The sequence below is a fragment of the Talpa occidentalis genome, unplaced genomic scaffold (assembly GCF_014898055.3).
Source record: "Talpa occidentalis isolate TD23 unplaced genomic scaffold, MPIMG_talOcc4v2.1 talOcc4.10, whole genome shotgun sequence".
NCBI classification, from domain to species: domain Eukaryota; kingdom Metazoa; phylum Chordata; class Mammalia; order Eulipotyphla; family Talpidae; genus Talpa; species Talpa occidentalis.
In genome coordinates, this window is record NW_023600993.1 from 4556297 (window position 1) to 4569011 (window position 12715).

Here is a 12715-nt window from a genome sequence, read left to right on the forward strand (position 1 = left end):
CCCCAGGACAGCAGATGAGAATGGCAGCTTCCTGGAAGCAGGGGGGGAGAGAGGATGGACGGTGACTCGGAGGTGTGGCGCTCAGGCAACGGGGAGGGGGTTGGCGACACGCGCTAAGACAAGCGCTGCAGAGGAGGAGGAGGTTTGGGTGGAAAATACTTCTCACATCCCATCTTTCACTGTTTTCTAGGTGGGGATGGAATGGCAAGATTCGCGTAAAGGAGAAATGAGCTAATTGAGCTGTTACCGAAATGACTTCAGGGGTTTAGCTCAGCTTGGGATGAAGAATTGAACATCATCAGGGAATTGAATGTGCAAAATTGATGGAAGGCACAGCCAGAGGTGAGTTCAGGGGGAGGAAAGAGACAAACGCTCTTGCGAGGCAGCGGAAGTGCTGGGAACGCGTGGGGGCCGCTCATCAGGCCCCCTCCGGCAGACCCGCAGGGGAAGGGCAGAGAGGACAGAGCTTTCCTGGCAGGAGCTGAGGGCCAGGAGGCAAAGCCTCGCAAGCGGGACACATGGGGGAGGCAAGGAGGAGAAAGTTACCCCAAAGGATGTCCCTTTGAACACCCCAGACGGTCCCTGCCTCCACGGAGCTGGCAGTCGGGGGGAGGGGCGGGGAAGAGACATCCTCAGGGCGTCCTGCCGTGCGTGTGCGTTACAGCTGCAGAAGGTGCTCAAAGAGAGCAAGGGACCCCGAGACCCCCAAACAAGGAGCCCTGGATTTGGAGGGCTGCAGAGTGTTCCCGAGGAAGGGACCTTGGGGTGGTTCCAAAGGAAGAGTTGGAAGGAGCTGGGGTTGGGGGGGAGGAGGGTCATGGGAGAGGGCCCCGGGCAGAGGGGCCAGAGCTTATTGCCTTGAAGGAATGGTGAGGCTGGTGTGGCTGGAGCCCAGGAAGCCAGGGGAGCAGGGGAGCAGGGGGAGCTGCCTGCCCTCTGGACCGCGCCAGGACTGCAGGAGGAAGCACTGAGACCCCACATGGCACCCCAGGACAACTGCGCCCACCCACCTTTCCCAGGAGGAGCCCCCACTGGTGACCCCTTAGTCCTGCCTTCCCTTTTCAGGGGTCGCTTGTCCCTCCTGAGAGCGGGGGCCCTTTGACCTGAGCCCAGCCCTCCACCCAGACCAGTATGCTGCCGCAGCAGCCGGGGCCTCGGCTCCAGGCACGTCGGGAGCGGCCTTTCTGCTGCTTCCATCTTGTGTGACAGTGTCTTCGCAGCAGGAAAACTGCTGCGCTCAGGCATAATGTGAGAACTTTCACATCTGCATGTATGTTTCCTACTTTTATGGCCAGAAAATAGCAATGAAAATTTCTGGTGAGTCACAGCTTTCTTTCTTTGGCGAGGGGAGCTGGGCACGAGGCACCGAGAGACAGCAGCGCGAGGGAGGAGGCGAGGCCTTGCCAAGCTGGTGAGTTAGGAAAATGAAATTAGCAGGGAGCCAGCCACTTGGCTTTTCTGCTGGGGGCCGGAAAATTCCGCTCAGCAGACAGAAGCCATTTCCAGGCCTGCAGAGGCCAGCGTTGTAGAGGAATCCAGCCCACGGGCCGGGACGGCGGGGGCCCTCGGGGAGGGAGACCCAGTCCCTGCCTCCCAGGGGTGCTCAGTGGCTGCCGGCAAAGCCGCCCCTGGAAAGCGCCACCTCGGTGACTGCCGGGCCAGGGTGCGGAGGACCTCCTGCCGCCGGAGCTGCCCCACAGAGCTCAGCGTCCTAGCTCAGGGCAGGAACCGGTCATTCTGCCCACACTAGCGGAGGGCCCTGCTCGGTGCCAGCGTGGGGAGCAAAACCAAGCACACGCCCGGAGATCTCAGTCCATGGGGGCCTCGGGATGACCCCGTAATCACCTGAACAGATGGGAAATGCAGGGAAGACAGGACTAAGGCGTTGTCGTGAGGTTCCTCCCGGGGAAGGTGGGTGGGCACGGTTGACCTCGCTGGCCCTTCCCTCTGAGGCTTTGGCTGAGGTGTTTCTCCTTGGTGAGGCCTGTCCTTCCCCAGGCAGCCCCCCAAGCCCCCAGCACTGATCCCTGCCCGATCCCTGTGGTCATTACAACAGCACCCCATAGAAGAGCATCCTGTCCAGTCTTGTTCATCACACGGAGCGGGGGGTGGGGTGGGCAGGTGACCGACAGACCAGGGAGGGCCCCTCAGATCTCTGACCACGGGGACTGCATTTTCCAAAACCCAAATGCACACACGCAACTGGACAAAGGTTTTTTTGTTCCTGATTCCCCAACTTACTTAGTTACTAAGTCTAATGAGAAACACAAAAATGAAAGGGTGAATGGCCATTACCCACCCCCTTAGGTATTTCTCTTCAGTGACGGGCAGGGGGGGTGCGCCGGCACGTGATGGGGGAGCTCTCCCCAGGACACGGGCCTTCCTGCCCCGGCATCCTGGGCCTTGTCTCCACTCCCTTTGGAGCCTTCTCCCTCTTTGCTCCAAGCAGCAAAATCCCACTCTTCATGACCGGGTTCAGCGGCCTTTCCTTCAGGGATTAGCTGAGAGTCACAGAACATTCTGTCCGTACCGCTCACTCAGAGATTCTCATCAAGTTACTTCTGGAAGGCATCTTCTACGCTGCTGCTTAACTCAGCTCATCAGCTACCATTCACACAGGCAGGGCTTATTTCAGCATTTATTCTGGAAGCTTTACATCCCCCTGTAGCCGTTGGCAGAGTTGAATTCATTTCCTCATTCATTGTTTCATTGACTCTTTTAATATTTCTGGAGAATCTGCTATGGACTAAGCACTGCGCTCGTCACAGAGCATTGAAAACGTGATTGCACGTGCCTTGAGAAGGCTCGCCATCTACTACATGAAATTAAGAGACCAGGAGTTGTTACGGCTGCTGGTCAGAACACCTCTGGCTGAAGAGACAGGAGTGCTCACTTCAGACTTGACTTAAGCAAAGGTGGCAGTAATGGGAGGAGGAAAAATTCCAAGGATCAAAGGTTTCCATCAGAATTCTTAGAATGAAAATCAAGTGATATGCACACGTGTGCACCGCAAGCATATCTTATGCGAATAAACCACATTCTGGTTAATGTTTTGGAAGCTGCTCACTATAGTCTCTGCAGATTCCAGGAAAGCTGGGTGGGATCTGGAGAAACTGGAAAGAGAAAAGCAGGCTGGAGCTACACAAAGACCACTTAGGAGACTGAGTATCTGTCTTCAAATCCCGCTGAGCAAGACCAACGGGAAGGCAGAGGCTGGAGAGGGTAGAGATTGAGGTGCTCCCTTTGCAGGAAGACCGGGGGCCCTTGGGGTGCCTTGTGCTGGCTTCAGGATCGGTGTCATCACTGCACCTCTCCCTCTTGATCGCTTTTTTACTTAAATGGATTTATTTACAAAGGACTTCTGTAGTCTTCGTTAAAACAAACACAAACAACATCACTGTGCCATAGATAGAAGCTGAATGAGTGAGTTCAAGGAAGGCGGGCTGGTATCACTCCCTCCTCGGCAGAGGCCCGTGTCTGCGGTCTGGCCTCCATGGGCTCGGAGGAAGATTAGAGGGGTGTAGCAGCACGGGACCCTCTCCCAACCGGGACCCTCTCCCGAGGCAAAGGCAACGTGTGAAGGAGAACTGCAGAGATGAGTCGGCAGTTAGGGCACCCTTGTTGGCGACCACCTCTCCTGCCCTCGGCCAAGGGACGGTGACCCGGTGTGGCCACCCACCCCATCACTGAGGTGCCCCTGAAGTGCCCGGCTGGCCACAGCCCTCTGCACGGGGAGCTCACGTCTCCCAGGCTGCCCTTCGCGGCCCCAACACTCCTGAGGTCGAGCAGCAGGCTATGTCTCTGCAGACTCTGCCCTTGAACTTCACTTCTCTCCTGCAGCTGCCCAAAATCCATTTCCTTCATGAATTTGAAGAAAGTGTTGGCAGTATCTGGATCTTTTCTGTTAATTCATCCAGAAAGCGTTGATGGAGCTTCTATCATAAGTCAGAGAGAGAAAGGCAGAGATAGAACTGGCCCTTGCAGCCCAAGAGGACGAACTAGGCATTCCCACAGGATCATTTCTTGCTGCTTTCAAATGAGCCCCTGAGGGCACAGGGATGGCTGAGGGGGCGGGAGGAGGCAGCCCATTGCGGCCTGGGGCCAACGGCAGGGGCTCCCCAGAGAGGTGAGCCCTGAGCAGCCCTGGTGGCAGGAGAGCTGCTGCCTGGGGGAGAGGCAGGAGGCTGACCACCAGCACAGAGATGTGATCAAGGCCTGGTGACCATCAGAAAACACTAAACCCACCCAGACACAGGAGGCGACCTAAAGGCACATGGCCAGAAGCAGTTCTGCATTTTGACCAGAGAAGCTAAGGTTCAAGTCCCAGCTCTCCTCGTGCTGTGCCCCTCTGGATGAATTATTTATTGCCCCAGAAGCTCAGTGTTCCCACCAGAAAGGTAGAGACCATCCTGCCTCAAAGGCCACACGCTCACCATGCAGGTTAAGTGGGAGGCTGCACCATGGGGACGTGGGGGCAGGGGGCTGAAAGCCGGCATGGCACAGGCATGGAAGGGTCGGGAAGGAGCCCCTAGCACATCCTACTGGGCCAGGGAAGGCATGACAGGAGTCTCAGGGCTGCGGTAGCTGGAGACACCAGCCCCCCAGGGAACACCCCAAATGCTACCTCCTGCTGAGCAGGCCTTTTCCTTCAGAATCCTCTACACAAGTGTAGGTTCAAGTTACCTGCTGCCCAAGTGCCTCCCTGCTCAGGCCCCACCACAGAGGCCGCGTCTAGGTTAAAGCCAGCAACTTTTAGGGAAGTGCTACATCTCTGAAAAAAGTCTATGATGCTTCATCCCCCTGAAGAAGTATTTCTTATCAAGATAGTTGCGCACTGGAATGTTCCCTCCCAACAGCTCCATGATGCTGAAAAGATGCCCCAAGCCTCGTTCACACAGTCATCAAGCATCATTATTAACTGGCAGCGCCCCCCCAGCTCTTCCCACATCCTAACTGTCCCCATTTTAAACATTTGATTAGAATTCTCTGTTGCTTTTTTTTCACAGCTCTCCAAATAGCAGCAAGGAACACAGCCCTCTGGAGAGAGCATTCTAGCAGGGGAGGGGGCCACAGCCCTCGGAGTCCGCGGGGGGCTAGTCTGTGCCCTCACACCAGCTCCGTCTGCACACAGGGACGAGTTCTGGGGGAGTCTGGCTTCTGACTCTTGGAACAGGGTCTTGGGGGCTGCCGGTGAGACAGCACTCAGTACAGGGAGGAAGAATTCTGGGCTCAGCTAACAGAATGTTTGCAACCGGCTCGCTGCAAAACTTTCCAGAGTCCTCCATACCCTACCATGCATCAGCAACCCTAGGGGGTCGGTGGGCAGTGTGGGGGACCTCCATCCACCTCAGAAGCAGGTGTTAACAGCCTGAGTCACCCTCCGCACTGCCCTCCAGCTCGGAAGGGCTCCAGAATCTGACAAGTCAGCCTCAGGCGAGGCCTGGCGGCAGAGGGACTAGCACTGGTGGACTACGGACTAGCACTGGGGAAGGGGAGGTGCGGAAGGCCAGGGTGGCCAGGAAAGGAGGTGTGAAGTATTTATTACCTAGAAAACTCCCATGCAGTGAGCGTGCATGTGGTCGAGATGTCCCTGGAAACTGAGGCCGTAGTGAAACAACAGAAGACAAAACGGGCCCGCAAAGGAGGTTTCCACCAGGGTCTCGTCTCAGAGAGGTTGCCATAAAGCAACTGGATGTATCACAGGATCTGCCGTGAATGGCCCTCAGGTCCCAGAGGGCTTGTTAAAATACAGATTGCTGGGCATCCAGCATTTCTCACTCAGAGGTGGGGAGCCCCAGGTCCTGCCTCTCCAACAAGCCCTCGAGATGCCCATGATGGAGGCCAGTGCACACTTTGTTAGCCTTTGAGGTCTGGCCTTTGAGGTCCCCATGTCCCCTCCCCCACGCAGGAGAACATTCTGAGGGCCACCCTCCATCCTCTCAGCAACACTGGGCCAGGTGCCAGGTACAGGAGTGCGTGACCCTTTGTCCAAATAGCTCACCAAGCACTTAAGGCCTCCGGAAGACAGCTGTCTCCTTCCTATCCTCCCACGATCTCTGGCTCAGGGCAGCTCTAATTACCACTTGACGTTCATTCATTCACTCAACAAACATTCCGTGTGCCAGTGCCCCCTGCTTACAGACCTCCAGCCCCGGAACCATGAGACATGCATTTCTGCCCCTGAGCCGCCAGCCTGGGGCTGCGGGTGGAAACAGTCTGAATGGGCTGAGACAGCTCCCGTTCTGCTTGTGCCAATGGGTGGCTATGAGACCCAAGTGGACTCCAAAGATCGAATAAGTCTCATCCTTCTTTTCATCCAAAACACCCTTCCCTGTCCAGCACTGGCCCCTTGCAGTGGGCTGTGCCCTCGAGACCCTAGCTGGCAGACAGATGCCCTGTCCCGTGAAGAGCCTCTCAGGCTGCCGGGACGCAGGACCCAGGGCAGTGTGTGCCACAGGGGCCAGTGTGGCTGACCTGGTCAAAGGGCAAATCCAGGCACCCCCTAGAGATTCCAGCTTCCAAAAGCCGCAGAGGGCTCCGCCGTGGCATTAGCATCATGCAGAGGACGCGAGCCAGCTGCCCCGGCACCATAATTAGACTTTCATGGGGTGTCAAGCAGCCTGGCCCGACTGCCAGCTGGGGTCCTGTTCCATCTGGTGGCCTCCGTTAATGAACCCGTAAGGGACTGGGCCGGCTCATTACAGGCAATGCAAGGGAGCAGGGGAACCCCCTCATGCTCCCCTAGTTCCCCCCTCCTGGGCCCCTCCCCCCATGTTCACAATGAGACCAGGAGGGAGGAGAGGGGCAGGAGCTGAGGGTCCTGGCTGGACGGCTCCGTGACAGCTCAGCCAGATGGGCTTGCTTGTGCGGCTCGTCAGGCGTTTAGGGGGCGCTGAGGCTGAGCTCAGCCCTGTCTGGCCTCGGGTGGAGACACGGAAACATCAAGATCTGCCTCTTTCCAGGGGCTGCTCCACAGGCACGTTTGGACAAGTGCCACCTCCTTGGTCCCCATGTTTAAATGGGGCACAATACCCACCTGGCACAAAGTCAGTGCCCCTTGAACGGGAGCAGCAAGGTATCAAGAGGCACCAACTGGAAGCACTTCTAAGTGGCAGGAAGCAGTGAGCTTTTCCCCTACTTTCCTGAATATTCTAACTTGTACACACAAGCATTTTTTACCTGTATCATTTGAAAAAATAACAAACTTTCTCCTAAAAAAACGGGCTGGAAAATGATATTTTGTCTGCCAAGGCCTGGACAGTGCCCGGGACGCAGCCAGCAGAAGCACCTCCAGCAGGGAGGGCATCCCGGCGCCCGTGGACAGGCGAGCCTTGGGTTTGTAAATGGCTCGCCCTTGACAAAAGCAGTTTCTCACCCCCAAATGTCAGGAGAGGAAGGCACAGAGGTGAGCACCGCGGCTGGGGTGTTGGAAGGAAGAGCACACCCTGACCAGACAGGAAGTGCAAAGTCAGACATAGGAGGAGGAGCCCCCAGACACGGACCCCGGCATGTGACTTGAACTCCATTAGTAAGGAAAGTCCGTCGCCCTGTGCCACACGAAGTTGCCTTGAGGACAGTGCACTGGGCAAAATAAACCTGCAGACAGAGCCCCTATGAGTCCACGCCTAGGAGGGGCCCAGAGCGGCAGATTCACAGAGAAATGGAATGGGGGGTGTCGGGGTGCGGTGGGGAGGGAGTGTTCCCAGGGGACAGGGTTTCCTTGGGAAGATGAATCACCGCACCCTCCTCCAAGGAGGCCTGGCCTCCTTTCTGCCAGGCCCCCACCGCCCCACCCGGACCCCTGCGGCCTCTCACTTGAACTGGTGCTCCCGGGAGCTGCGGATCTTGGAGGAGAAGCGCTCGGCCAGCTTCTCCAGGCTGCGGGAGTACTCCAGCTCGATCTCGGCTTTCCGCCGGAAGAATTCCTGGAGGTCTTGCAGCAGCTGCAGACGCGACTCGGACTGCTGCTCCAGGCATTTGAACTGCTCCACCAGCTGCGTGCGGATCTCTGTGGGCACAGGCAAGGGCAGGGCGTGAGGCTGACGTGGGAAGCAGGTACCCCCTTCCCAGCTGGCTCCATCCCGGCCCAGGCACTGCCATCCTGCAGCCCCCTCCCTGCCGCCACCCTCAGCACCCAGTGCCTCCCCGGGTCAGAGGCGTTGGTGGAGCTGGGGCAAAGACCGAGCACAGACCACCCCTTGCCCCACGGTCTACCCTGATGATCCCCGAAGCTGGCTCACAGCAAGTCATAATACAGTGTCTGCCGTGTCACGTGCCGCCAGCATTGCTGTTTCTTCCACAGGATCGAGTAACTTGGCTGCTTTTCCTACAGCAATCAACTACGGAAAGTGGACCGTTTTGCATGTGTGTTGAGGGGAGCACTAGCCATGCTGTAGATAGAAAATGCATTCCACGAAAACAAGCAGGTAGTCATTCCATCGAGAGGTGACCTCCCACGCAGGGCCCTAAGCCTGAGCTGCTCACTCTCAGCAAAAGGAAAATGGGAGCGAGACAGAGTTGTAGCAAGACTTTCTCCAGATGCAGTCGGGACTGGGGGGCTGCAGGGGGTGACAACATTCTTGGGTTTCTGTGTGTATTCCCTCTGAACTACCCTGAGTCCTGTGCATTAGCATCACAGGCAGCCCCACTTCAGGGAACCCCGACTGCCACAGACAGGGTCTGCCACCAGCGTGACGGGGCCGAAGTCAGGGTGTGGAGAGAAGCCACAGCCGCAGCCCCAGGAGCACGTAGCCTCCTCTCCCAGCCCCGGTGTTGTCACCGCTGCCGTCCCATCTCCTTCCCTCGCTCTGGCTCCTGAAAGCCGCTCGACGGTCTCCTCAAAGCACCTTGCTGATGCCCTCCCTGCCTAAAGCACTCACAGCAGCCCCTTGCTGAGAAATGAGTCCAAGCCCTGAGCGTGGAATTCAGGACATCCACCACCCAGCCACGAGCCTCACTCCTCAGGCCTCAGCCTGATGGACTCTCCAAACTTCCAAGCCAGTTCTTGAAATGCCCAGTGCCCCCTGCATAGGTGGGTGCCCTGTCTGAAAAGGGGACCAGCACCAACTTAGCATTCTGCAGAGCAGTGCAGCCTGGCCTAGGGCACAGGAAGACTTCCCCAGGGGTGCAGGCAGTGGGAGTTCTAGGAAAGCAGGTGCCATCGTGTTATAAATTCCAGCTCTTCCCTGCTCTGCTTGAGAGCGTCTCCTCCTAGAAGGTATTAGGCTTCCACTCCACCCCCCTCTCCACAACAGGTCTTCTCCCTCTTTGCAGAACAAAGACCAACTTTACCTTAAACGAAGGAAAAGTGCCCCAAAGTGCCAAGATAGCAGGGTGTGAAAGATGCAATTTAAAGGTTGCTGTTAGCAAATCTTCCTTTAACCAAGGGACCAGAGACTCCTTGCTCTTCAGAGTCTGGTCCATGATCCAGCTGCACGAGTGAAGCTGATGGGCTAATTAGAAACTTGGAAACTCAGGCCCCAATCCAGACCTTCTGAATCCAAATCTGCATTTTAAGATTTATTTATTTATGCATACAAGAGCTGGGGTACAGGCCAGAGGTGTGGGGGATGAGAGAATTCACCTGAGTCAGAGTGGGGAACAGAACAGGCAGGTCTACTGAAATACACTGCTGAGGGGAGGTCTGCTGCACCATGTGGGTAGCTCCCTGGCTGGGGATCGAACTCGTACTGCAGTGGCTGTGGATAGCTTCATAGGTTGCGTCTTAACCCCTTGCGCCACCAGGGAGGCCCCAAATCCGCATTTTTAACAAGCTCTCTGGATGGTTCCCCTGTAGCTTTGCTGCGATCAACCTCCCCCCATCTCCTTACGGAAGCATTTCCGATATTATTTTATGGTTTAGGCTGAGTAACTACTTATCGACGCGCTGCACAAGTGATCACTGTAATGATAAATCAATCAGAAAGAAAGATACTTCGAATTTTACAAAGGAATTTTTTTTCAATGTCCACTTCAATTTATATACATATTTTGGGTAAAAGAAATATGATAATCAATAGAAAAGTTTCAAGCATCAAAATATATTAAAATAAAATTCTGTGAAGAAAGAAGAGAGTTATGAGTTCAAGGAAGTAAAGAAAAGGCACCATGTAAAATTTCTAACTTGTTCCAGGAATGTTCACTGATGGTGGTGGAGAGCAATGGGTGACAGTATACAACCCAGAGACCTGACAATCTCACTGACAGCTACATACACCAAAGAAATCCGTGTTAGTCCACAAAAAAAAAATAAGTAGAATATGTAAATTAGCTCTACAGCAAAGTATGTGAAGCAACTCAAAACATCCATGTAAATTAGACTTATTTTTTGTAAAATCTGAGATACTTGTTTGATGGAATAATACACAGCAATGAAAAAGATGAACTGCTGCTACCTGCAGCCACCTGCTTGAATCTCACCGACTTAAGTTGATGAGAAGATGCAGAACCAGTGAGGCCATGCAGAACTAATTCACCGTGTCAGAGGTCAGGGAAATGGTCACTTTGGGCTTGGGGTATTGACTGGAAAGGGCACATCTTTCTAGAACGCTAAGGACATGCAGCACTGCATTCTGAGTGGTAGGTGCGCTGTAAAAGTTAATTGACCTGTAAGCGATGCTGGAATAAAAAGGCAAAATAAAAGTTGCTGCTCTTTAGTTTCCATTTGCTAGTTAAGAAAGCAGTGTCGTGTTATTGCACAAGGTCAGTATTTACGGTATGGCAGAAAGGATATCCTCTGAAACTACATAAACTTATAGTGAGCCATTTCAGATGTCAAGTTAAAATGTGTGAAGTAAAAGAGATTTCTCCCCCAAAAAGTTCATTTCGAGGGCAGGCAAGCAAAAGGTTTGAAAACCATTGCTTTGGAGCCCACGTGAAGCACTGCTCCTCCCAGGAAGTCCTGGGCAGTCGGGGCCCCTGACCCGCCTCTGAACTCCCATGTTCTACCATTAGTCTCAGGCTGCCTGCACACTGTGTTCATAATTCTCTCATGATGTGTGTCGTATCTGCCTCAGCACCTTGGATGAAACTCAGGGCGGACTCTCCCAGCACACAGGGGTCATCAGGTTATCAGCATTTTACAGCAAATTACTATTTACCTTCACCAAGAGCTTTTACCTCAGGGCTTTCAGTGCTGTGGCTGTGGGAAGCTCACCCAACACAAACACACACACACACATACATGCCACAAACACCACATACTCCACACACGCCACACAGAAACACCACATAACCCCACACGAACATCACACGCACACCACGCACACACAACCACACATCACAGACACCCCCACATGTCACACACACACCCCACACTCAGACCATACACACTCACACATGATACACCCCCATGTCACTGACACAGGCCACACAGGCCACACAGAATACACACTGTAGGGTAAGGTAAAAAGTATCAGGCTTTTCTGCCCTCCCGCCATTAGGATTGATGATGGATCTGTGATCCTGAATGCATGCCTGACGGCGGCACCTGGAGTAGGGTGTGGGCATGCGTAAGTGGGTGCACCTGGGCTGAGAGTCTGATCTTATAAGGGTGGCGTCACGGGGACGCCAGTAGAGAAGCAGCAAAAAAGAGAATGAATGGAGAGAGCAGAACTATGAGAGGAGCAGAGAAGCAGAGACCCCCCAGAGAACGCCGGAGAGCCCAGGCAGGGTGAAGACTTGCTGGGGGCTGGGAGGCCTGCCGGCCTCCCCGCACAACACGTTTGTACACACACCACGCATACTCACTCACCCACGCGGTATTGATGGTGCCCATCTTTACAGATGAAGAAACAGAAGCTCTGCGTAAACCACGACCAGGAACTTGCCCAAGGTCACGCTTCTCTGGCCTGAACCGCACGACACAGACAGGCTGTGACGTGGAGACACCATCATCACTCCCACAAGTTCAAGTCCCGCCGATCAACAGTTATGAAAACGCTCTCCATTGCTTTTCAAATCACCTTTAGACCATCACTATCCCAAACTCGAGATAATCTCAGCATACGGGCTAGCACCTACAGAGCCCACGCTTGCCCCAGCCCGGCGCTCTTCAGACAGTTACCTCGCGGACGCTGGGCGGCATCTGCTCGATGGGGTGCACCGCTGGTGGCTCCCCACCTTTCCCCCACAGATGAGGAGGTGGAGGCTCAGAGGCAGGAGCCTGTGGCCCTAACAGCTGGTGTATGGCGATGAAGCTGGGCATGGAGCCCAGATCCACCCAGATGGGGGCAAAGCCCCGCCCCACACCTCACCAGAGGCCATATTAAAAACAAAACAAAAAAGAATTTACTTCATTTGTATTCAACTTCTTGTGTCCCTTTTGCAACAAGACGGTGGTCCAAAGAGATTATCTATCAGAAAAGCTGCAGCCAGGCTTCCCTCCATGGCGGGCGTAATCAGGAGCCAGTGTTCTCATAGTCAGGGAAAGCTCATAAATCACATCGTGATGACAGGAGATGATTTGGAAGGAGCAGAGAAACCTCCCGATTCTGGCCCCCAGCTGGAGCCTCTGGGCTGGTCACGCAGGGCCTCCAGCAGCCCCAAAGCCCTGGCAGGAGCTGCCAGCCGGGCCCACTCTGGAACCCTGGGGGGATTTGATTACCCATCTCGTTTTTTCTCACTCCCTTCCAAGTCCTTCTCCTCGGGTTGGCCCAGATTTGGTTTTTCTCCTTGAAGATTTCAAAGGGAGTGAAAAAATTAAAATAAAACAGAA

At 54.8% G+C, this 12715-nt stretch overlaps 1 protein-coding gene across 1 annotated transcript in view; it reads right to left on the reverse strand.

Annotated features, from left to right (window-relative positions):
- The window catches only part of SRGAP3 (SLIT-ROBO Rho GTPase activating protein 3), a 161277-nt gene that overhangs the window by 67830 nt on the left and 80732 nt on the right, over positions 1-12715 (reverse strand). The window contains 1 exon segment of the mRNA XM_054695447.1: positions 7816-8008. Within this exon segment, the coding sequence (XP_054551422.1) occupies positions 7816-8008 (193 nt within the window).